General features: G+C 45.7%; 1 protein-coding gene across 1 annotated transcript in view; it reads right to left on the reverse strand.

The window, feature by feature from the left end:
• INSC (INSC spindle orientation adaptor protein) overlaps positions 1-27,161 on the reverse strand; it is a 118,904-nt gene that overhangs the window by 76,673 nt on the left and 15,070 nt on the right. Inside the window, exon 2 of the mRNA XM_032427126.1 lies at positions 12,361-12,461. Within this exon, the coding sequence (XP_032283017.1) occupies positions 12,361-12,416 (56 nt within the window). The 5' untranslated portion in view covers positions 12,417-12,461. The remainder of the gene's footprint in view (positions 1-12,360; positions 12,462-27,161) is intronic.

Genomic DNA, 27,161 nt, shown 5'->3' on the forward strand with positions numbered 1-27,161 from the left:
AGGCTCAGAGAGGTCAATGGCAGAGCCTAAATGTCACTCCAGGTCTGCTAACTCCAAAGCTCATGTCCTCACCACCCACCCCCCAGTCTGTCCAGGACCCCGGTGGAGTGCGTTGTTGTTTCAGAAAGCCAAGGAACATGAATTTGGCTCCAGGTAACTATTTCCAATCCAATAAGCCGGTATGCTCATTTGACAACTGCCCACTCTCTGATGACTCAGAGCCTATCTTGTTAACTCTGTCAAACTCAGGCAGCTTAGATGTGCCCCAGGGAGAAGGGGGTGCCAATTAACATTCCCTGGCCTTTCATTAACTCAGGAATGACTCATTTTTAACCTCTTAAAAGGCTCCATGTGTGTCTCAGCATTGCCAGCGTACGTAGGAGAGCCGGGATGATGGTACTGACAGCACAAACACCTGATGACACACCATCCCCCGGGCCCCCTTCCCACCTCCGCCTCTTCATAGCCACACGCTCGTGCTCACAACACTTGCCTCCCTGGAGTCACGGTCCCCTGACCTGCCTTCCCCCTCATTCCCAACCTCTGTCCCAGCCACGTGGAGATCTCTCAGTCCCTCTGCTGTGACTTCCAGCCCCCCAGCCTCTGCATAGGCTGGCCCCTCTCTCCCCATCTCCTCTTCACCTTGCCGATGCCCATACACCCCCGAAGTCTTGCCTACATGTCTCTGCTGAAGTAGGTTGCTCTGACTCCGAGGGGAGCTTATGTCCCACATGTCCCACGGGTCTGCAGCACTCTGTCGTTCCCCCATTGTGACGCCGGCCTTGATTGCTTCACTACTGGATTCACATCTGCTTCATCCACTGGACTCTAAGGGCAGGGCTCGTGTCTGTCACAAGGTCCCTACGTGGCACCCTAGCACAGGACCTGGTACATTGAGGATGCTCGGTGTATGTTGATGGAACTGAACTAGGAATCCAGTGGGAATAATAATAACCAGTACTGTAGTGCGGCCTCACTGGCTCGGGGTGAGGGGCAAGATAAAACCCCGAATCATGACTGCCAACCTTTATGAAGGCTGGGCTTCGTGCCAACTCTCATGTGGATGGCTTTGTGGGTATTATCTTATTTGTTTCTCATAATGACCCTATGAGGAGGACATTCTTATTGTCTTATGTTTACAGTTAAAGAAACCGAAGCTTGGAGAGGGAAAGTAAACTATCCGACATCCCCCGCTGGTAAGGGGCAGAGTCTGACTCTGAACCCAGCCCATCACACTCTAGACCCCGCGTGCTTAAGCGCTACTCCAGGCTTTAGGAAAGGTTGGGCCCTGTCCAAATGGCATGTTTAGCACTGTCAGGTAAAAATTATAAATGCATTCGCACACACACAAGTTCAGCGTTAGCCTGCCCTCAACCTTCACAGCTCTCCCACAGGACCTGATGTGTAGACTAAAAAGGGTTTAGCTTTGTCTTTCCCATTCTGTTCTCCTTCCTTTAAGGAGAGTCTTTTCATTTGCCAAAGTGGAACGTTTAGGAGAATTCACAGATCGAATATGTCAGTTGCCATCCTGGTACCTCTGCATAGTTCTGGAAAATGCAGTTGACAGTAGACAAATCACCACTAGAGGGTTTTCCAAGAGCCAGTCTACACTATGGGCAAAACTCTGTAGATTCAACAGCCTCCAGTCCCCACCACTAGGACCCCATTGCCTCCACCACACCCTCGCTCCACCTCCAAGCCTCAGGCTCTGACCAAGGTTCTCTATCCCCAGTAGTGGGCAGACTCTGAGGACCAAAGATCCTTCATCTTGGGGGTCCACATGTGGAGCTGCCCTCCCAAAGGGCCCCTACGGGCAGAGGCCAGAAGTTGCCTGTCCCATCAAGTCCCACAGCTGGTGTGTGCTGGGGCCAGGCCTAGAGCCCTGATGTCCTAGGGCTTTCTGTGTACCTGCTCACCAGCCTGTCCTAGGAGCTGAGGACAAAACTAACCAGGAGAAAATTCCAGCACTCACAGAGCTCAGCTTAGATCCCGAACAGGCAAGAAAGCACCAGGAATCCACTCTAGTGGTAATTTCGACAGCAGCTAACGTGCAATGAGCCGGGCAATGTTGTAAGCCTTCTCTATGCATTATCTTTTTTATCCACCGCCCGCCCCTGCAATGTGAAAGAGAAAACTATTATTGCCCCCATTTACAGATGGGGAGACTTCTATCAGAAGAGGTCACATGGTGAGTTAAGTGGTAGAGCCATTACTCAGACCCAGTCTGCGTCTCTGCTCTTATCAACTGAACACCACACGGTCAGCACGAAGCCATTAAGAAGCTGTGAGCACGACGGCCGAGGACCACAGGAGACAGAGGGCCTGACTTGGCCTGGGAATATGTACACAAAGGAAATGACATTTGCCCTGGTTCTTAGAGAAGAGGAGTTGGCCAGGATGACAAGGGCAAAAAGACCTCCGCACAAACATGGAAAAGCCTAGAGGCATAAAAATAGAAATAGGCCAAGGAGTTTCACTGGACTCAAGCATGGGTGTGTCTCTGCCCCAGTGGCCAGGAAGGGCCTAAAGGGAGAGATAGAAGACAGGTGATCAAAGACCCGGACTTGATTAGGAATTTGGACTTAATCTTAAAGACAATTTGGAGCCACCGAAAACACTGTAGAGCAGGGCAGTGACCTCATTGTGCAGAGAGTTAGCAGAAACTGGACCAGAGCAAGGTTAACTACAAGACCGAAGGCTGACCTACCTGGAGCTGGTGGGCATAAAGCAGAGAGAGGATGGAAGCCTGAACTTGGCAGTAACACAGGAGAGGAAGTGGCTGGTCTGGGAAGGAGAGGAGAGGATGTGAGGGTGAAGGAGGGAAAGAAGCAAGGCTGGCTCCTGGGTGTCTGGTCTGGGTGAGATAGAAAACCCACGCAGGGAAGAGCTAGTTCTCATTTTGCTTGGTTCTAGGGCGAGGCATGATGACAAGCGGGATACACAAGGCCACAGCAGATGGGGGGCCCAGGCCTTACAGAGAGGTCCATCAAGGACGCCCCCAGCTTTCCCAGAGAGCAGACTAGGCCTGGTGAACCTGGTATGGCCCCACCACAAGTCAGTCCACTCCCAGCCTCGGCCACCGTGCCGCCACATAATGAGCTGCTCTTCTCAATTTTGGAGTCTAGGGACTGCAGCTCATTAAGGTTTGGACTGAGTTAGTGCTGAGCATCCCATAATTGCATAGCTCGCCTGACTCTCTGTCATTAGCTCTCGGCTCCCTGGGCTCCACCTCCCCTATTGGATTTGCTGATTGACCCCAACAGAGAAAGTCTGGCTACACAGGGCAGCGCTCGCTGTGTAGTGGGGACTGCCTGCTGGCCCTGAACCTCGCAACTCCCAGTGCTTCAACCATCCTCAGCCCTAAACTTCGAGCTGCCATTTCCCTACGGAAATCTTCCCTTTGCAACTCCAAATGACTGATCTGATTACTCACAGAGAGGAAGGGAATTGAAAATCGAGGTCAAAGCAGATGGGCTGGCAACAAGTCACATTCCCTTCATGGTAGAAAACCACCACAGTCAGGACAGGGTAGGGTCTCTGGCCAAGGAGCCTGAGGGGCCAGGGGCCAGGACTGGAGTTGGATTTTCTCAGTCTCCATCACGAACTGGAATCTGAGCCTGATGCTGTCAAGATTGCCCCCATGCCTGGGGAGCAGGGAGGGCATCGCAGACAGTGAATGGGACTCCCAGGAGCCCTCCCAGTTCTCACCAGAGCCCCAGAGAGAAGTGGATGCCTGCTCCCTGAGTAACCCCCTTGTTCTCTGATGGCGGCTTTCCTGGACATCTGGAAGAAGGTGACCAAAACCTAAAATCTGGGTTTTCTGCAGTCTGGCAGATTCCAAACACAAAGCCAGATGTAACCACAATCATCTCAACATACCAGGGTACTGGTAGGATGATTTTTTTTTTTTTTAAGCTGGAATTATTATCCAGGGTGGAGTTGGAATAGGGGAAGGGAAGAGTGTAGTCTCATACCAAGAAATTGCAGTATGAAACAATGGGCCCCCTAAAGTGTTTCTAAATCAGGGGGAATTAACTACCCACCCAGCAAGCAGGGAGGCTTATCAACAATAAAGCACCTTCCGTGTACCAAGCGCTTTTACCTTCGGCCCCTAACAGCACATTGATGGTTGGAGATCACATCCCCATTTTATGGTTGTAGAAAGAGGCTTAGAAGCATTACATGACCTGTCTAAGACCTCACTGCTAATAGTCATGATAAACACATGGATCAAGTGTTTATTACATTCTGGGCTCTGTGCTAAGGGCTTGATTCAATCTTAATTGCTCACTTAACCTTCAGAATAATTCCATGAGATCCACATAACTGAGATTTGGTAGGTTAAATGACTTGGCCAAGGCTACACACTGGGTAGGTAGAAATAAGAATCCAGGCAATCTGAGACCAGAGTCTGGCTATGATTATGCTATGCTCTTTGATGTCTTCAGCAATTGAGCTGATATTCAAACCCTCAAACGTACAGCCAGCGCCCTCTCTACTATGGTAGACTGACCTTCCATGACATATCGATACATTTTTAAAACTTATAATCATTAAAGACAATGGTGTGTCCAGTCATTCTTCAAACCCTTGCCCCATTTCTTTCTGGGAGAGAATTGGATGCATGTTGTTTGAATTCAGGACAGAACTGTGGCCCACTGGCCCCATCATCACATACCTCTGACAAGTTTGCACCGAAAGGACTATCAGAGCAGGGAAGCCAGGGAGACCATGCAAACGGAGGAGGGAGTGGCCCTCTCAGGACTTCCAGCTGCAAAGGGGTTCCCTCCTACCCCTCCTTGCCCTGCCTCTGCTTCTGTCTCTTAGACGGCCCCCTTCAGCCATCAAAGCCCATCACTGGGGAAAGGCAGCTGTGCCTGACCCTTCAGATACCAAAGCGAACAATTTTTCCCAGCTCAGCAGACCCACGCCCTAACCCCCAACTGCTCCTACCAGTTCCTCATCCCCAGCTAATCCGACTGGCCTGGCCATCCAATGCTCCCCCAAAACACTAGGGGGTCAACGGTTTATGGAAATCTGTGCCTATAGTCTTGTTGGTTCATTTTAAGCTCTTTTCACTTAGAATGGAACTTTATTCCTTCAAAGTCCGAGATTTGGATTCCTCTGCGTTACCCTAGTCTACCCTCTGGGTGGAGAGTTTTCTGCAAAAAGAACACTTCACTATGCCAAGAACACTTGGTAACGGCCTCCAAACTTTACTGAGCACCCCGATGTGCCAGGCACTAGGCGAGGTGCTGAGATTACAGAGGGGGGCTGGTGAGAGGAGTGTCTCCAGGGGGTAGGACCTTGCACAGTGACACATTCCCAGCACCCAGCACAGCACCTGGCATGTCACAGGCATTGACAAACACTTACGGAACGAGGAAATGAATGAATGTAAATAAGCAATTTTGGCTCACTGGGCTACATACGGCACTGTGAGGCACGCGGAAAGAATTGTGGGAGCAGAGAGAAGGGATGCTTAGTCCAAGTTATGATATCTGAGAAAACTCCCCAGGCCAACACTGGAAGGGTGCCTTCGAGTTCTTCAGGAGAGGAAGCAGAGTTGGAGGATGATGGGGTTTCTGATGGAAGAAACAGCTTGTACAAAGGAGTGGAGGCACAGGACCACATACTGGGAATGTGGCAAGTCCCAAGTGTAATCGGAGGCGTGGAGATGGAGTCAAAAGCAAGGACTTCCAATTATAAAGCATGGTGGAGTGCTGGGGTTCATGGATTTATCTGTCTTCTATGCCACCAAAGCAGGGCACCCTCTTCCCCTATAGAACATTTCTCCTGGATACACCAAGGGGCTTCCATAAAATCTGAACAGGGCATACCCTTGGATGTTGGAAGGGGCTCTCACACTAGTATGTCTTGCAGTTTCCATCCCAGCTTCAAGGCAAACACAAGACCTCTTTGTGCATTTCACAGGAAGGAATGAGAAGACCTTGTTTAGGTCAGTGGGATTGCTTTCCCAGCCCTAGGCACTAAAGTGTGATATTTTTATCCAGAAAAGGGGACAGACTATCCAAAACTCATTCACAAACTCCTAGCATATTAGAACTGGAAGGGTCCCTGGGGAAACTTTTGCCTACTTCCTCATCTTCAGAAGAAGAAACTAAAGCTCAGAGAGGAAGAAGGACTGTCCAATGACACACAGCAGATTAGTGAACGTTCGGGGCTGGGAAGGAAGGAAAGTAGGAGGGAGGGAGAGAGGGAAGCCTCTGGTTTCTAGTCCATGCTCCCCACTGCACTGTGTTCTCCTGCACGAGATTTAATGATGAAATTGCAGACTTTTTTTCCAGTAAACATAAAACCGAAGACTAAAAATATTTCTGAATTACTTTTCTTTAGAAGAAAAAAAAATGCCTCTCCAGCTCTCTGACTCCATCAACCAATTAAATCTTTGGCTTCCACTCAGAAAGAGGCTTTAAATTAATCAAGATAAAACTAGCTTACTCTTTCCCTCCAAGCAGCAACTTTCTACCAAAAAGAATGAGAGTAGTTTGCTGGAGACAGGAGTGTCTTGGGGAAAGGAACAAAATCCAAGCCATTTAATTTAACTTCTCACACTCACCTGAGACTCCTCAGCCATTTGTCATTCATTCATCAAACATATATTAAATATTTATTCTTTCAACAACCACTCTTTGAGCTCCTACTGTGTACATTCTAATCACAGGAGCATAGCTATGAATCAGAACATAATTCGGGCCTCGGGACATGGACATTTATCACTGAGTAGGGTGATGACATTTACATAAATCATCACCCTACAACCCAGGGTAAATTACCCAAGGTAAATTCCTAGTCCAAAGTAAATTTCATTTGAATGAATGAATGAATGAATGAAATTGGTGTCTACTACAGATCACTGCCACATGAGAATTCCACTGGGGCTAGGACATAGCACTTCTAGAAACAGCTTAAGGAACAGCTCAGAAAAGGCAGGACTACACAAATGGGCCTGAAGAGTATTTTGAGAGCTCCATTCCCTTCTCTGAGCCTCAGTTTCCCCACCATCATGATGGGATCTGAGGAAACTTCCAGCACTAACATTCGATAATTCTCTGAGCCTAGTTCCCAGCACTGTATGGAAATTTAAACCCAATCTCTCTTCCTAAAAATAACTATTGAATCATTGTCCCTCTGCCTTCTCAAGGTCATGCCTGTGTCTCTGGATTTCTCTTGGGAGATGAGAGAAGTGAGGGAATTTGATTCTAACTTTGATTGGCCTTCTTTTCTGTTTAAACAAGAGAAAAAATATCCAATTATCCCATTGACAATTACAGTCTGCACATTTCACCGCAGGCATAGAAAACAGGTCAGCAACAGAAAACTAGCCACAGACCAGGGGTGCACACATGCAAGCCATTATCTACTTGGAGACAGGCTGGCCTGGGGTGGCCCCCAGGGCTCAGAAGCTGGACGGCTCCTTGCCAGCAGGCCAGGCCATCCGGGAGGCCGCCTGCCATTAACTGCAGCAGCACCCATCCCGACTCATCTCAGACTTCGGGCTGAACAGAAAGCAGGTGAGAAAGGGAGCGATCCCAAACCAAAGACCTGAGTTGTATGCTCGTATACATGCAGGCCCGATCAGGTCAAGAGATAAATCGGTGAGTCCCACGAGGGAAGGGACCATGTCCATTTTGGTCACCAGCGTGTCCTTAAGCACACAAGCATCACACAAGGCACAGATTTTGGTCACCAACATGTCCTTAAGCACACAAGCATCACACAAGGCACAGATTTTGGTCACCAGCATGTCCTTAAGCACACAAGCATCACACAAGGCACAGATTTTGGTCACCAACATGTCCTTAAGCACACAAGCATCACACAAGGCACATGATCTGCACTCAAGACATACAGGTAGAAAAATTTTGTGGAAGGCTAATGAGTAAACAACTACCTGAATGAATGAATGAATGGTTTGTTTGTGTCATGGCCCCAAGAACACTGTGGAAAAGAGACTGGATAGAGTATTGGCCAGCACTCAGGCTCAAGCATCATTTGGAAACATCTATCGAAGCTCTGCTCCTTATAAGCTCTGACCTTGGGCAAGCCTCAGTTTCCTCGTGGGGCAGATGTTTGTGCTGCTCAGATTCCCCTTTAAAGAAGGACTTGTTGCCTCCAGCTGCTGGGAGTATCATTAGCTAAGAGCCTCCAGCCGTCAGGCCCTCAGACTGTCTCAGAGCCACCTCGCCTAAGGTCATGCCCTGCCCACAGCTGCCCACTTGAAAGACATATCAAGTGGGATGTGAATGAAGGCCCTGGCCACCCTGGCCAATGAACAAAACTGTGATTCCAAAGCTCCGTGTGAGGGTAGCTGAAGTCATTCAGCTCATCTTCTCCCTCCCCCAGTCCTGCTTCTGTCCTCTCCCTTCCCCAGGTGCTGGCCCCAAAGGCAATCCCTAATAACCACCCTGAACTCTCAACTCCATCCCAAAGGCTGCTTCCCAGAGAACCCAACCTGTGACCCATCATTTGCAAAAGATAATAACCCGCACACAGAATGCCATCTGACAGGCAGGTTCAGTGGGAGCCAAGGTCACACGGCCGGTTGGGAGTAGCGTTGGGACTTGAGTCCAAGTCTGATTCCAAGGCCTATATGCTTTCAACCCCTTAGATCTGCATTAACGCTTCCAAGAGTAGGGTTTTGTTCTTTGGCTTATTTATTATTTTTAAATCTGAAAGCTTTCCCGAGATTCAGATGAAGTTGGAGTTGAGAACCCTAACACTCCCTCTCTTATCACCCACGCCAATTCAGCATGGGATCCCAGCCCCTGACCTGGGACGCCAGGGTGCCCTGCCCTCTACTCTCTCCCCAGAACCTGCACCTAGATATGTCTTTTTTGATGCTATTTATTCATAAGGGTCTCAAATACCAAAGGCCTAACACATATGAGTCACCCAAGCTGCTGGCTGATCCCACGCAACTTGACAGTATTTATTTATTTTGCATATTGAAGTGAACAATGGCACTTCAGAGTGAAATTCAGTTTCAGCAGAACACAGCAGAGAGAAGTCAATTATCCGGCATTAATTATTTATGTGGGGACAATAACCATGGTGTTATTCCTCACTCTAGAGGCCTCTAGAGCTTGGAACAAGAGGAGAGAAGAGGTAGCTGCTATTATCTGTCCACAGTGCAGCATTGCATTGGATAAATTAACCCCTCTGACATCCTATGAATACACATAAGCCTTCTTCGTGAACATGGTTCATGTATCTGCCCCCAGAACACACACAATTAATAGGCTGGTAGGCCCAGGGATTGCATTCCCCCAATATTCTCGCCAGGCCAGGCTCTGAATATATTAAAGGAACTAGCACCTTCTCTCTGCTTCCCACCCTGCCCTATCAGAACTTCAGGGCTGAAGACATTCTAAGCAAACCTCTTCTCAGATTGCAGCTTTGTGGCCAGCCAGAACTCTTGGGGTCACATTAGTCCAAGGTTTTCCTCCCAAGGTATGTGTGTACGATATCAATGAGAAACCCTAGTCTGCCTCCAAAAGAATACTAATCCAATTTCTAAATCATTGCCATGTAATTTAACTTCCTTGTATCCTTAAAACTTCTGAGGAGATTGGAAGTGGGAGAGAGAGAGAGTATGCGTGTGGTTCCCCAAGGCAGAAAGGGTGCCAGGGCCTGATCTACCTTTGCCCCAATTCTCTACCCCAGGGACCCAGTCCTCATCTGGAGAGCTTAACATTGATGGAGTGTTTCCTGTGTGCAGGCAGGTGCTTTATACATATTATCTGAAATTCTCATTACAACCCAATGATGTAAGTATAAATATCCCCATTTCATAGATGGGGGTGAAGAATTTTTCACATGAAGAAACTAAAGCCCAAGGTCACAACTAATAAGCAGCAGAACCAAGAATTAAGCTGAGGCCGTCCTGACCCCTAACCACTGTCCTAAACTGCCCTGTGACCGCAGCTTCCCCACCCCCAGCACAGGCGCTGGTCTGACCATCCCAGGACCCGTGAGGCTCTGAGGAGGTGTCCCAAAGCCCTATTGTGTTGGGTGAGGTCATCGAAAGGACATGGCCACCAGTTGACCCATGTGCAGGACCCCAGCCATTGGAGGCTTCCCCCCCAACCCTGTCCTTGGAATGTGCATTCCACTTGCCTTCCCCACTCCCAGAGGTGGCCCCAGGGGACACAACCTTGAGATAGTGATAGGATGCTGAGACCATCTTGACGGTATACATGACTGAACCCACTTAAGGCCTCCGTATAAACTTGTAAGATTTGGTGGCAGGTGTGGAATCCACACATCTTGCTGCCACTCAAGACAAGCCCCATATGTAAGTTCCCTTGTCTGTTTAACCTGCTGCCCACCAGTCTGGAGTGGCCCACCTGTTTCTTTGGTCTCTCCCTGCCCTCTGCTTACAGAGGCTGGTTTCAATTTGCACCTGGGAAGCTCCCCAGGCGCTTCTGAACCAACACACTGCCCATCTGGTACGGAGGTACCGACCTACTGCCCGGTCTGGACAGGAGCCAGGAAGACTACGATTCCACTTCATCTAGAACAGCTCCGCTTTCTCCTGGCTTAAAATATTAAGCTGCTGGGAGTGTCCGTTGGCGATATCTTATTTTCTCAATGAGGTCACTGGCCAGAAGGGGTCCGGGAAGGGATTTCTAGAAGACTGACCTGAGATCACCTTCATGAAGAGCCACAGTGGACCTCTGCCATGCAGCAGGCACTTGATAAACAAGAGCGCCCCCTATGTAGCTTTCCCTGCGCGACAGACCCTTCGTACACACTAAGTCCTTCCGTTCACACATGAACCCAATGAAGTAGGTACTCTTTTCATCCCTGTTTTATACGTGAGGGAACTGAGGGTCTGACAGGGTGTGAGAACTTGCACAAGGCCACACTGCTAGTAGGAGGTAGAACCTGCCTTCGAAACAAGGCTATCATGAGTTCAAAGCTGATGACCATTGCTCACCCCATGAAAGGCCTTCAGCTCTTCCAACACACGTGGATCCTGACGGGTCTGCCTCTCACCATCTCTGAGCTCTGCCTAAGACACACTGTGTGGAAAGATATTTGGGCCCCCATATGATCCCTTATTCTCAGCATCAGGCTGCACAGAAAATTCCTAGCTACATCTCTAACAGTGTTTCCCATTCTAAAATGGCATGCACAAACTGTATGTCATACCCATAAACCTCATTATAATGATGACTTTGGGGGAGCAGACTGATGACCTCATAAAGGTTAACCCAGTACTAGTAGACTTTTAGCAAATAGTTAACATTTTTTCTGATTTTAAAAGCAACATACACTTAGAAATATACTCAAAACCCAAACAATATAGAAATGAACGATGTGATAATTCAGGTGGACAGGTGGTTAAGGATAGAATAAAGGTAAGATGTCAGTGATGCCTGTAACATGTAAAACAAAACATACAAAACAAAACAATGACTTAACAGTCTTGCAAGAGCTACTTGGATTCTGTTGCCTCAAAATGGCCCCATCAAAATGTCTCAGAAAAAAAAAAAAAAAGCAAGGCAGAAGCCCTGAGCACTCGATTACACAGCTCTTCCATAGATCAAACCTACATGAGAGTGACCAAAGAGTCTGGTTTGCCCAGGACTGAGGCATTTTCAAAGTCACAACTTTCAGGGCCAAAATCAGGACAGTCCTGGGGCAACCAGGACAGCTGGTCACCACAGATTCACTGCCCTGGTACTTTACCCTTTCGTTCTGGTTCTGGCCTCCAGGACCAGCCAGGTCCCCACGGCTTTCAGCCGTGTGAAGTCACCTCTGGGGCCCCCGTCTCTCCTTCTCACCTCATCATCTGGGCTTCAACTTCTGCTCAGTGTATTCCTGGCTCCTCCTCCCCACCTCTCTCCCCCAACCCAACTCAGGGCAATAAATATCCCCTAGCATCAGCTCTGTGCTCCGTTCCCTCCCTGGTGCCCTGGGAGAAGGAGAAGACACCTAAGGGTAGACTGTCCTTTCAAAAAGCTCAGAGAGAGCCTTCCATAACCCCGAGGGCCCCCAAAGGCTCCAGCCTCCTGGCCCAGGCGGGATCGGGAGCCTCCCCTGAGGTCCCCTATCTTAGCAGAACACCCCATTCAATTATTTGTTTCATTGTCTGCCTGCACCTTAGACCCCAGCTCCTTGGGGGACTGGACATGCCTGATTCCTCCACGTCTCAGGGCCCAGTTCTGTCAGTATTTGCTGAGTCAACATGGCATCCCCAATACTTTGCCTTAAGCTTCCTCTCCATGACAGTGCACGGAGAGGTGGGACCACCAGCAACTTCAAGATCCTGGAGCTGGGCCTCAGCCAGAGGCCAAATGGAGCAGGCCTGGCCCTAAGAGACGGACTTACCGCTGACCCGGCAGAGGGATGGCATCCAGGTGGTGGCCTCCAGGCAACGCCATCATGTTGATCCCAATCTGCAGCAAAGCCTGCCCGCAGCGGTCGTGACCCTGGAAAAAGAGAGGGCAGGACCGGGTCAACGGATGCCCTGAGAGAAGAGGTACAATCACTTTTTCTCCCGGTTCCTGGCCACAAGGAGCAAGGCAGGTATGGAGGAAAGGCCCCAGCACCCTCATCTTTTTGAAAAAGTTTAGACTCCACTAACCTCACACAAGTAGTGTAGGACTTAGTCCTATGTCCCAAGCTCACTAGGAATCCCTACAATCTTTTATCTCCCATTATCAAACATTTGCCTGACCCATCTCGCTTTGTACCAAATGTTGGGACACACAGACCAGCGAATATTGCATGGGATGTACTTATACTTAAAAAGTATCTATGTCTTATCTGAAATTCACATTTATGGGCATCACGTATTATTTGCTAAATCTGGAAACTCTACATGCTAATTCTCCATAACCATCACAGCCCTGGGTTATTCACTTTTTGATTATGCCTGGGAAATGTGACTCTATAATGAGCATGGTGGTTGCTTCCCCAAATCCATTCCACTTCAGATGATATAATTTCACCCAAACTGCTAGTAACTGGTTCAGGAATAGTCATGGGGCTCAATTCGGACCAATGAGCCATGACAGGACTGCTTCCAGAAAAAGTTTTCTTTCTCCTAACTGCAAACCACAAGGAGACAGTATCTCTCCCCTTGGACCTGAGCAAGGAAGCATGTCAATTCATTGCTGCTAGAGCTATCTTGCAATCAAGAGAGGACCCAGCTGGGAGAATAAAGCTGGCACACAGAGAACATAAATCTGGGTCCTTGATCCCCAAGCCACTGAATCAATGAACCCTGGAGTCCGCCCCATCCCTAGGCCTATCTATTATGTAAGATAAGAAAGTTCTTGTTGTTGAAAGTGAAGGTTTTGTTAGTGGACAGCCAAAAGCAGCCTAACTGATAAAGGTAAACCGGGCTCTAGGGGCCTCCAATCCCAGCACTGAGGACCCACCTGACTTGCCTGTGTCTCACAGGTTGGACCAAGACAAAAGTATCCTTCCACCTGTTTGACTCCTCCTGTCACCTGTCCCTTCCTTGTTCCTACCTCTCTGCCTTCTCCTTCTCCAAGACAGTGAGGAAGCCCCCCCCCCCCGAGGAAAAGGGAGATTCTGTCGCTTTTGCTGGGGTAGAGTAACACAGGAGAGGTTTGGCCATCACCTGGCATGCCCTGAGCTGGGGGACAGCAGATTTCAAGACTTTCCGAGAAAACACAAGTATGAGCTTGTGGGAAGAGACAGCTAAGAATGGTAAGATAAGTCCAGAAAAATTAAACTCTTACTCCGTGAGTACAAATGACCCTTATGAGAAAAGAACGGAGGAGGACTTTAATTAACAGTGATATCGCTGGACATAAAGTACCCTTTATGATGCTTGGAATAAAGAAGAAGAGAGTCGATCTGGAAAGTATGGGAGCCAGGAGCTCAGAATAAACTAGGGCATTATGTAATTCCAGAGACTCACTCCCAATGTCTGTTTCTTGGTCTGTGGGTCCCACCACCCTATGAACCCCATAAGCCAAGGGCCAGCCATGTAGCCAGCACTCTATGTGTCTGTTGAAAGGATGAGTGGAATACATTTTTAATACCTTTATGCTGAGCCCTAATTCTTTTTCTGTAACTGAGAATAATACTATCTATTGTACGGGGCTATGATAGCAATGACCTGAGATTAGGGCTGTGTAAGTGTCAGGCCAGGGTGAGAGCGCAGTAAATAGCAGCCTTTGTTAGTCTCATGCCCTGAAAGTCCTCTGTGCACTCAACCCTGTGGTCAGCTCTGCTGAGGGAGATGCAGAAAATGAGACAAAGCATAGAAAGCTTTGATGATGCTCGACGAGTGCCCATCAACACCAGCAGTATCGCCATTGTTATTTCTAGTGTTATGATTGTGATTGAAAAAGTAGATTTTTGGAACCCAGTGAGTCAGCAACCTGAAAAGGATGGCACAAAAGAAAAAGCTAGAAACAACAAAAGGAGATAACTGTTCCCCTTCTGACGTGCTTGACTAAAGAACCCCAAAGGAAAATACCAACTTCTCAGAGTGAATGCTATGATGTCATCAGACAGCAGTGAGCAAGCCGATCTTGTTTTACCTCCATCTCCATCATCAAGAAGAAAAGGGTGCAGCATACAAACAGCGAAGAGGGAATTCAAGCTAAAATAGGCAAGGACATGGAGACGGTAAGGAAGCTCCAAGGCCTTCAAAGGGTGATCCAGTTAGGGTTCTGTGAGGAGATGAAGCATGTCCTTGGTATTGGGGGAACTTTGGATCTGATCAAGTTGTATCTGATGCACCCAGACAAAGGGGGAGCTGTCATGAGCAGAAACCTGGATGCAAGAGAATGATCTGAATTTCTAAGAGGTAGATTCTAGAAACATAGCTCAGTGACCATAAAATTCTAGAACAGATTCCCAATTGCTGATCTGTGAGCCCCTCAGACAGAAGCCAGCCAGAGCACAGGAGGAACAAATCAGGCCCAGACAATCTGCTTCCTTTTCATTAGGGACCACTGGGCTCCTAGCAGAGGGGAATGTGACGATAAACCTGATATATCTTGATTTCGTTAAAATGCCCTGGTGAGATGTCCTTGTCCATCCGTTTCACCCATGGCCCCCCTAGTGGTTGTGCCAGTGGGGCCATCCAGGAAACAAAACCTTGGTCCCTGTGATTGCAGGTTTTCCCAGGGGCTGGGGAAGCCTCTTGGGGACATCTGGGCTGCATTTGCATCACTGCCTTATTTACCGACTGTATTAGTTATGCCTGCCTCTTTCCCCCAGTGGGACAAGACTCCTTGATGCCTGAAAGCACATCTTACTCAATGTGGGCCTGGGCCCAGGATCCTACACGATGACCTGTGTGGTCAGAGCCAGGACTGTGAACCAGATTAGCTCTCAGAGGAACCACAGTTCATATGCACTGGGGATAAGGAACAGGAAAGAGAGAACATCTGGAAGGTGAGACAGGCAGTACCAAGAGTTTAACCCAGCTGATATTTATGAAATGTATCTAATAATAATAATGGCTAATATTTATTGAGTGTGTACTGTGAGCCAAGCACTGTTCTAAATGCCTCATCTAGTATTAACTCATTTAATACTATCATCATCCCCGTTACTGACGAGACTCTGAAATTCAGTGGAGGTGTGTGCGTTGCTCAGGATCACACAGCTGTCGGTGATAGAGGACGAGGATCCCGGCTTTAGGATTTTGAGGGGAGGTGCTGGAGCACATGGAGGGGATGATGGCAACAAGCAAGTGACACAGGTCCTTCGTTTGCTAACAGGGAGCCCAACCCCCTTCCACGGTGGCAACCACACCCAGCCCCCAGCTGTCACAGGCCTCCAACTCTCCTCCTTCTCCCTGGTGCCTCCTGAGGCTCCCACCTCCCAGACAGGGAGTCCTCCAGCCTCGTCTGGTGCCGGTCCTCCGCGACACCGCCAGAGGACAGAAGAACAGTCCTTGGAAAAATGAATGGCCAACATTCATTTCAGATTGCCAACACTGCACTCAAATGGTGGCAGGAAGGAGGGCACAGACAGTGGGCATGTCTCTTCGGTTCCTCATTTCTTGGTTCCTTCTGTGAGAGTCATGGGGACGGCTGTGGGCCCTAAAGGAATCAGGGGATGAGGAAACCACAGTCCCAGCTAAAGCCTAACGTATCACTAGCTTAACAGAGAAACCTGTTTCAAGCATGCAGCCCTCAGAGAAGCCCCCACAGCCTGCTGCACCGGCAGCCACCTCCCCTGAGCCCTAGGCTGGATTCATCCTAGTGAGCAGAGGTTCCAAGAACAATGCCTCCAAAACTATACAGCATGTCAGGAAATGGGTTCAAGGTAATCCCTTTGCTGCCCACTGTCCGTCCTCAATGGTGTCACAAAAAGAACTTGAATTTTGGGGTCCATCAGATCTGGATTCAAATCCTGACTCTGTACCAGATTGGTGCATGACCTTGAGAAAATCATGAACCTCCCATGAATGTGGTTCTCCCAATTATACCTGCCTTCTAAGAGCTTCATAAGGATTAAATGTGATCACTTGCAAAAGCCCCTAACAGACTGAAAGAAAAAAAGGAAAGGAAAGGGATCATGTGCTTGGCACATGGTAGCCTCAAAGAGGAAGTGTTCTTCCTTGTGGAAGGAGGAGTTGAGAAATGTATCTCAGGGCAGAGATGCTGCCTTGCCCCTGAGAGAGGTGGAAAGGACACAGGCAGGAGTGAGCAAGAAAGAGGAAACTCCATCACTTCCGTCCCCACCACCAACCCTGCCCAAGGCCCTTCCTAACTCATTGGAAATCTCACCCTGGAGGCTCTCGGCAATGCCTCCCCCACCAGGAGAGGCTAGTTTACAAGATAGACCTACAGCCTTAGGTGTCTCTGATTTAATTCAATGCCCGCTGTGACAACTGCTCACTCGGACAGCTCATTTCTGCTCCTGCCTCACCTCCGTTTGGCTAACCTCCGTTTGGCTAACAAAAGTGGAAGAAGGAAATGGTAGGCGATTTACAGTAAATTATTGAATTAGAACCAGGACGGGGGCGGCTTCTGCCATTGTTTAATGGGCCAATCCTGGTATGGCTCAAGGCTGGGCTGGGATTATTTAATCTGCAGAATCCATTAGGGCTGTCAACAGTGCAGGGCAGTAAACATTGTGGAAAGCGGTTAAGCTCTGCTGCAGTGTTAGGTACGGGGAGGAGGCAGCTGGGGGAGTGGGTGTGGGAGGAATGAGACCTGGGGATTCAGTCAAGTCCCTCACTATGTGGTCCCCTACCCCCTCATCAGTTCTCCTCCCTAGAATTTATCACAATTGTTATTAAACAACTGAAATTAGTAGCTTAAAGTTTTCTCCCTTAAGGATCCTAGGGGCAGGGACCAGAGGTCTGTCCTGCCCCTGCTGTATCCGCCACCCCCCTCCTGACAGGCACCTGGTGCAAAGTGATCAGATCGACCAGATCAATGGACTCTTATTGGCTGGCTGGGTGGGTTCTTACAGAAGGAACCCCAGCCTCCTCGCTGGTAAATGAGAGACAGGTGCCTATGCTGCCACGTTTTGAGTACTTGTTGGGAGGGTTGTGGGAGGGCCTTTCCAACCATACACTGCAGGGAAAGGGCTCGGCATCCTAACACCCACTGAGACAAAGCCACCTGTCCCTCCTGAGTTTCTTTTTATTTTTTTTAAAGATTTTATTTATTTATTTGAGAGAGAGAGAATGAGAGAGAGAGAGCATGAGAGAGGGGAGGGTCAGAGGGAGAAGCAGACTCCTCGCTGAGCAGGAAGCCTGATGCGGGACTTGATCTCAGGACCCTGGGATCATGACCTGAGCCCAAGGCAGTCGCTTAACCAACTGAACCAGCCAGGAGCCCCCATCCTGAGTTTCTGTAGTCCTTACTGTCTGATCATACCTGGCTGGGCAGGCTCCCTCCCCAGCCCCAGCTCTGTGCTCTACTAGGCAGTTTCTCCCAGACAGACGGACAAGAGACAGTTGCATGACAACTGCAAAAACTGCAAAAAAAAAAAAAAAAAAAAGGCAAGGAGGTGCTAAGGGAGGTCCAGAGGGCTTCCCAGCAGTACTAGGTGAGAATGGAAGGTGGGGAGAAGGGGTCATGGCAAGTTTCTCAGGACATGACCTCAAAACTGACCCTTGCAAGAGGAGTTTGGAGACAGAGAAAGGGGAAGCTGTGGAGAGAAGAGCATGGGGACAGAGGGAAGAGCATAGGAAAATTAAGGAACTCAAGTGTTTCTAGAAGGCTACAGTGAGCACTCCAGGCTGGGCCCAGCTGGAGTTTAGATGAAACCATCCCAGTGTCATGGGAATGCAGAAAAAGGAGTGGCCACTTTCAGCCGGGGAAGTAGGGCAGACTTCTTAGAAGAGGCGACATCTGAACTGGGTCTTAAATGCACGGTAGGATTTTGCCAAGTGAAGATGGGACAAGGACATTCAGTGCCAGGAGAGCAGTGTGAATGGTGGCAAAAAGACCAGAAAATAAAGCAAGGATTCAGGGACCCAGATCTCTCCCAGGGGGCTAGCAGGAAGGTGCCTCTGTGGTCCTGCATATGAAAGGAACAGATTCTTTGGACTCTATTCTGTGGATGATAGGGAGCCATTGAAGGTGGTTTGAGTAGGGGACTGAAAACATCAGAGTGGGATTTCAGCTCCCATGGTGACCAGTAAGTGGATGGACTCCAGGGAGTGAGGCCAGCAGCAGGGGTCCATTTAAGAGATAGATGCAACTCCCAAGGGGGACCACAAAAGCCCTGAGGTTAGAGCCATGGGGACTTGGGGGTAGAAAGGAGGGTGGCTGCAATGAGCTTTGGGAGGTAACGACAATGAGCTTCCCTCCTTGCCCCCACCCGAGGCCCTCTTGATCTGTGGGAGGGTGGCAATAGTCATCGAGACATTTCAGTATCGCTAGCTGGGGTGCTCAGCATCCTGAACAATCAGATACTTTAAGAACCCTCATTCCCAGGGGAGGCACAAGAAACTAAGCAATCTGTCACCTAGCCCTACCAAATGGACTGAGCCTCATGAAATATAGACAGAGCGACTCTCTAGAGGAAGCCTGAGTGGCCCTTTACAGCTGTCAGGCAACAGAGTCCACCAAGTGGGCGGAATAGACTCAGGGCTCCCAGAGCTGGGTTTGCCCCTTGGGCTCTGAACACCGTGGCTGGGCAACCCAGAAGGACCATGCATCAGGTAGGGACCACCCAGACCTGAGCCCTGCCCCTCAATTCCAGAGCCAGAACAGTTTCAACAAAGCACAGGAAAGGCCCCAAGCCTCCCCCTGATTAACTGGATACATGTACCTTCTAGGCTTTACCTGAAAGGTAACAAGAATCCCACCTGCACAAATATGTCAGGGGTAAGACTATAGCCTCCAGCCACAATCTAGGCAGCCTTCCTAGAGGAGCTCACATCATAACGCTAGAGTATTAGAATTAGTAGGAGGCCTTAGAGATTCTTGCCTTGTAATAATAACTATAATGATAATAATAATGATGAGTAGGAGAAAAGGAGACATATTTAGGGTGCTAACTATGTGTTAAGCAATGTGGTAAATGCTCTTGTTATCCCCATTTTTTAGATTAGGAAACTGAAGCACAGAGATTAACACCGGCAGGTGGAGAGACACGTTCAGAGAGGGGAAGAGATCTGCTTGAGGTCACACAGCAGCTGAGCTGTATCTGGGACCTGCACCTCAGTCTCCTCACTGCCATCAGCTTCCCAATGGGAAATCCAAAGAAGGCTTTGTGTGGTTAGAGCCCCAAGAGACCGACCCAGGCTCAGAGTGATTTACCCTGGGAAATCCATTGTTCTGGCAGTTCCCCATCTATAAAACTGGGTTACTCATGCGCTTTCTCTGTTGCTGCGGCTATCAACACAGGGGAATGAGCAGTGGATAGAGAAATTGCAGGGATTCCTAGGCTAATTCAGCTCAGTCTTGGAGTGAGCCAGGCAGGTTGATACAGAGATGCCCATGAGTCCCCAGAGGTCTGAGAAAAAGCAGCCAGAGTCTAGCTCTCGCTGCTGAGGCCCATGTGCCCTGGTCCCTGATCAGTATGACCGCCCATCCTCTAAAAGGCTCCAACTTGTCAAAGACAAGCCCCAGGCAGCCTCTCCTGAAGGACCATGTATAACAGTCCCAGAAGGAAGCCCAAATTCCTGGAGCCTGGAAAGCCATGCTGCCCCCCACCCTGTACCTCAGGGTGGGCCCGTCCTGACACCCCAGCTGCCCATCAGAGGAGTGCCCAGCCCTGAACCACACAAGGAAACAGAAGTTGCTGGCATCTGGGAGCTGGCCCTGAGCTGCTGATTTTCTAAGGGTCAGAAGTAAGCAACTGGCATCCCAGACCTCCGGGACCATCGGCGGAGTGTAGGCCCTGAGAGATGCTAGGCTGGAGCTTTGGGCCACTCCCATCCAGACCTCTGTTGCGTAAGAATGCAGATTCAGAGTCAGTTACTAGCTGTGTGATCATGGGCATTAAGTGTCCTTATCTGTAAAGTGGGGTATATAAGAAGGATAACAGAAGTAATGGTTCCTTCCTCATGGCACTACGGTGTGGATCAGTGAGATCAAGTATGTGAAGTACCTGGCACGCAGGAGTGCTCAATATAAGACTGGTTCTGTTTCTCTCCTGGTGAAGACAAGTACCTCAAAGTAGCGGGGCAGCCAGATGGAGGCCATTCTACAGCCTCCTGAACTATATCCAGCTAGTCAACTGCTTTTTACTCTTTAACTTTTTGATTACCCCTTCCTACTTTCTAACTTTTCCTGATGTGAATGTTAGCCAACTGCTCAAATGTTCTTTAGCTCTGATTTGCAAAAGCGAGAGCCCTCTCTCCCTGGGCCCAGATCCCAGGGTGCTAAAATTAACAATCAGTATACTTTAAGCTAATGACTTACTGGTCGTGACTGCCATGAAGAGACATAACTCTCAGATAAAAGCCATTAGAGAAAATTGAATAGCTCCAGCGTGGTGAAAATTTGGATACATCCTGTTTCATAAATCACGCTCAGAGGTTACACTGGGCAAGCTATTTCCCTCTCTGAGTCACGATGAGGCCCCAGGTTGAGGGGGTCTATATCCCCTTGGGAAAGAAGACATGGGGAGAGAAGCATACAATCTGGGGCATTGAATGAGTCAAACATAAAAAAACAGCCCACTCACAGAATGTTGTCTTATCAAGGCTCATTTATGTCTGGTAGGTCACATGTCACAGTAGCATCCAAACAGTGCACTGCATGGTGTCTAGCAGAGTAGGAGCTCAATAAATATTAGTCATTACCCGACAGGGGATTCCGTGGTTCTCCAAAAACACCTTGCCCTTCCATAATGTTATGCATTGGTCATGGCACCCCAACACGTTCAGACCAAAATCCCCTCAATTCTCTTTTTCTATCTTCAGGTTAATACCAATGTTTCAGGACTCAGTTCTAATCCCACCTCATCTGAGAGGCCTTCTCCAACCACCCTAACCTAGAGTAATTTCTCCCTCCCAAAATTCCCTAGGCATCAATAAAAGTGGGAGGTCTTGAACAGTTTCAAATTATCTTGTAATAGTAGGTATGCTTTCTCCATGTCCCTCTTTCTTCCCCTGTCTGCCTGTTGAGTGCTGCCAGAACAACTGGAAAGCCACAAGACGGCAAGGCCAAAAGAGGCCAGGAGGAAAGCAAAAGCAGGAACCAGGGATAATAAGCAAGAATTGAAGGGAACATCTGCCCTAAGAACATCTGCTACTGTATTCCTTAAGCTTCTGTGTCACATGTGTATGAGGTAGGGAAAACTAGGCACAAAGCCTAGAGACTAGGGAAAGAATCAAATAGGGGTCCAAAAGACCAGAAGCTTAATGTTAAGGGTAAATGAGAAATAATCTTCCACACAAAAGATGCAAGAAAAGTGTCCCAAATTTGGCACTGAGTAAAGGGAAGTAAAATCTCTCCCAAGAATTAATGACTACAATATGGCCTTCACATAGGTTTGTGGCCTGAATTCACACTATCTGGGCGGCGGCGGCAGCGGCGGGGGTGGGGGGTGGGGGGCGTGGAGGGGGAATCAATTAGAGAATTAAGTTTCAAGAAATAAAAGAGAGTCTTGGAAATATTTTCAAGGAACAAAGGCTATAAAATATGACCAAGCAGATTTGAGAAAGGACCAGATTTGAGATGGAACTTCTATAATTAAAAATGTAATAATTAAAATGAAAAAGTCATTGGACAGATTAATCACAGCTAAGGAATGAATTAGTGTACTGAAAGGACAAAAGAAATGATCCAAAATGCAGCCCAGAAAGACTAAGGGAAAGAAAACGTGAGTGAAATAAACCTAAGGAATAAAGAGTAAAGTAGTCTACCAAATATTTAATCAGATTTCCAAAGGGAAATAAGAAAAAGAACAGAGGAAAAAGTGATATTCAAAGAAACAGTGACTGAATTTTTTCCCAGAAATTTTGAAAGACAAAACAACTTTCAAATCCAGGAATGCCAATGAATTTCAAGCAGGAAAAATACAAAATATATACACACCCTAGAAAACCCATAAGACTAAAGAACACCAAAGACAGAGAAGATTTTGAAAGCATCCAAGGGGGGCAAAAGAGAAAGAGAGAGACAGAGACACAGAGAGACAGAGAGAACTAGATCAACAGGTGACCACTTAAGAGCAACAATGAAAGTTAGCAGACAATGAGAAAATATCTGATTACAGGAAATAATTGTCCTAAAATTCTATACCCGTAGAAACTCTCTTTCAAGAGTAAGGATGAAATAAAAACATTTTCAAACAGTTAAAAATCCCACAAAGGAAATTCTAAAGGATTTCGGGCAGAAAGAATACAATGCCAGATGGAAGATTTGAGATACAAGAAAGAATGATGAGCAAACTTACTTGTAACTATTTGAGTAAATCCAAACAAACCTTAACTATATGTGAAACAATTATTCCTCACTTGTGGCGTAAGGGAAAAAAAGATAAATCTAATTTACTGTATGCAAATTCAAAAGGGGATGACTAAAGTAAGTTAAGGTATTCTGAGTTTCTTTTATTTGAGGAGGAAAATAGAGATGTAAATTAACTTTAGCCTTATTAGGTTATGATTAATGCTGCAATATCTAGGGTTACCTTATTAGGGTATGATAAATGCGATAATATCTATGTATAACTAAAAGAATATACATAAAAATAAAAATAAATATTACCATTCAAATAAGTTAAGAGGGGAAAATTGTGTAATAAAAAAAGCAATCAAAAAGAAGAAAAAAGAAGTTTGGAGGGGCAAGTATTGATGAATAATAGTAATCACAGTAAGGGGGAGATGAATTAAACTAGCCAATTGTAAGCAAAGATTATAAAGTATGTATTACACTCACACACATGCACACACACAGAGAAAAAAGAGAGAGAAGTAGAGAAAAAAAAGAAAGTATGCCATGTTCTGGCAACAATACCCTTAAAGCAAAAAGACCCAAAACAACTTAAAGTTAAATGCTCCAAAAGATATCCACAGAAATATTTACCTAAAGACGTCTGGTGCTAATGTATTCATATAATACAAAACAAACTTCAAGACAATAACCATTACGGAAAAGAAGAAATTTGTTGCATGAAAATAAAAAGATTAACCCATCAAGAAAATATAATAGTGAGGATGTACATAACAACAACAATAATCTTAAAATATACAAAGCAAAAACCGACAAAATTTCAAGGAGAAATGAACAAGTCCAGAATCACAGATCGAGAGTCCAACACAATTTTGCCACTAATTGATAGCTCAAGCAGAAAAATTATCAGTGAAGATATAGGACATTTGAATGACACAAGTTAGATTTAGTGTTTATAAATAGAACACTGCATTCAACTTATCAGGAATACACATTCTTTTCAAAGATTCATGAATCGTCCTTTTTTCTTTTTAAGGACTAGGGACTAGATCATAAGCAAGCCTCCACAAATTTCAAATGATTGGTATCCTATAGATTGCAATCTCTACCCCAATATAAATATCCCCAAAATTTTGATATTTTAAACATATAATCAGAGGTCAAAGAAGAAATTGTAACAGAAATTAGAAAACAAATGCAAATTATTATGAAAATACATATATAAAAATGATATGGTATACAGACAAATAAAATTAAAAGCAAAAATTATAGCTTTAAATTAGAAAATAAGAAAATATAAAAATTAGAAGATTTTTAACTTCTAAAATAAGACATTTTATTTTTTAAAATATTTATTCATTTGAAAGAGAAAGAGCGCATGCACATGCAGGTGGAGGGAGGGGCAGAGGGAGAGAATCTCAAGCAGATTCCCCACTGGGTGTGGAGCCCCACGCAGGGGTGATTTCATGACCCATGAGATCATAACCTGAGCCAAAACCGAGAGTTGGACACACTTAACTGACTGAGCCATCCGGGCGCCCCAACATAAGACATTATAGAGAAGAGAATAATTCCAAAGAAATTAGCAGAAGAAAAATGGTTAAGATAGGGGCAAACATGAAGCAAAACACAATGAAAACACAAAACAAAATGTAAACACAAATGGAAGGATCAATAGAGTTAAAGTTAGTTTTTTAAAACACAAATAAGATAGACAAAGCTCTGGGAAGGTCAGAGGGAAGAAAGGTCAGGAAAAAAAAGGGAAATACAAACAATATTAGCAATAAAAAGGAATTTATAACTACAGTGCAGCAAAGATAAAAGAATATTATGGATATTATATGGACAGGAATATTTTGCAATATCACTGAAATCATAAATAAGACAAATTTCTAGAGAAATACATTAGCCAAAATTGACTCAGGAAGAAATAGATCTTCCCATAAGGAAAACACCAAGCACAGAGACATTCACAGATGACTTTCTATCATTAAAAAAAAAAAAAAAAAAAAACTCACCCAAACTTTTCCAGAAAACAAGAAAAAAGAAAACACACCTCAATTCATTTTATGAGGCTGACATAATTTTCATACTGAAACTAAGCAAAATTACAAGAAAGGAAATTTATAGGCCAGTCTCATATATGAACATAGATGAAAATATACTAAACAAAATATCATCAAACAATCCAGCTGTTTATGAAAAGGCCAATACACCATGGTCAAGTTGGTTTTAGCCTAATGTTTTAGCTGTTTTAACATTAGAAAATATATTAATGAAACCCACTGCATTAACAGGCTAAAAAAGAAAAACCTTATGATCATCTTAATAGATTAAGAAAAACAACTTTATAAAATTCAACAGCTCTTTATAATAAAACCTTTTAGTAAACTAGAAATACAATAGACCTTCTCTAAACTGATTAAAGGGCATCTACCAAGAAAAAAATATACCAGGAATGACATACTTAATGACAACATGTTGAAAGCATTTCCTATGAGACCAAAAGCAAAATAAAAATGCCCAGTTCCCACTAACTTTTATTCATTATTGTACTAAATATCTTAGCTAGTTAGAAAGAAAGAAAATTTATAAGACTGGAAAGAAACAAAACTGTCATTATTTGCAATTGATATGATTTTCCACAGGGCTGCCACATCTGCCTATGCTCAACAGCATACAGCCAAGGGCGTAAGTGGAGGCTGCATTTGGTCTCTGCTATGCCTACCCAGTCACACCTTACACAGAGCTGGGTCTACCAGACACAAACCTGTAGTCCACTAGGCAAGCCAAGTCTCCAGGGGTTCATGTCTGGACATATGATGTCATTCCCTAATTCTTATTAAAATGTAGCTTGAACTAGCAAGTCACTCTCGTTGTGAATATAAAAAACTCAAAAGTATCTACAAATAAACTATTTTAATTCATGAAATGGCTTAGGAAGTTGTCAGTAAATGAATATACAAAAGCCAAGTATAGTCCTAGACACTGGCACAAACGTAAAGTGAAATTTAGAAGAAAAAGCATTAACAAGCGCAACAAAAATATGTAAGGTATATACAAATTAATCTTAAAACATACAAGTTCCTTAATGAGAAAAAAATATTATTAAAAGATATTAAAGAAGGCCAAAATAAATGAAGAGGTATTTCATATATATAGATAGGAAAATGTCAATTTACCATAAACTGATGTATAGATACAATATAATCCCAATCAAATCCCCATAGGATTTTTTCCTACAGCTTCATGAGTTACATCTGAAATGTATAACCAAGATTATTCCTGAAAAAGAAAAATAATGTCTAAGGTCGAAAACAAGACAAGGGTGCCCACTTTCAACACTTCCATTCAACATAGTACTAGAAGCCCTAGCTAGAGCAATTAGACAAGAAAAGGAAATAAAAGGAATCCAAACCAGAAAGGAAGAAGTAAAACTGCCATGTTTGCAGATGACACAATGTTATATATAAAAAACTCTAAAGAATACACCAAAAAACTATTAGAACTAATAAATGAATTCAGTATAGTTTCAGGATTAAAAATCAACATACAAAAAAAAAAAGTTGCATTTCTATACACTAATGACAAACTAAAAAAGAAATAAAGAAAATAATCTCATTTACAATAACATCAAAAAGAATAAAATACTTAGGAATAAATCTAACCAAGGAGGTGAAAAATATGTACACTGACAACTATAAGACATTGATGAAAGACATTGAAGAAGACAAAAATAAATGGAAAGACATACCATGTTCATAGATGAGAATAATTAATATTGTTACTACACATACTACACAAAGCTATTTACAGACCCAGTGTAATTCTTACTAAAATTCTAATGGCATTTTTTCACAGAAAGAGAAAACTATCCTAAAATTCATATGGCACCACAAAAGACTCCCAAGCAATCTTTTTTTTCTTTTTTTTTTTTTTAAATATTTTATTTATTTGAGAGAGAGAGAGAGAGAGCCAGAGAGAGAGCACAAGTGGAAGGGAGTGGCAGAGGGAGAAGCAGACTCCCCGCTGAGCAGGGAGCCCAATGTGGGGCTCGATCCCAGGACCCTGGGATCATGACCTGAGCCAAAGGCAGACGCTTAACCGACTGAGCCACCCAGGCACCCCACTCCCAAGCAATCTTAAGAAAGAATGAAACTGGAGGCTTTCTAATTTCAAACTATATTACAAAACTATACTAAGGAAAAAAGAATCTCTTCAATAAGCAGTGCTGGGAAAACTAAATATTCACATGCAAAAGAATGAAATTGGACCCCTATCTTACACTTTTTGCAAAAATTAATTCAAAATAGATTAAAGACTTAA

This window comes from Phoca vitulina, unplaced genomic scaffold (assembly GCF_004348235.1).
Source record: "Phoca vitulina isolate PV1807 unplaced genomic scaffold, GSC_HSeal_1.0 scaffold36, whole genome shotgun sequence".
NCBI classification, from domain to species: domain Eukaryota; kingdom Metazoa; phylum Chordata; class Mammalia; order Carnivora; family Phocidae; genus Phoca; species Phoca vitulina.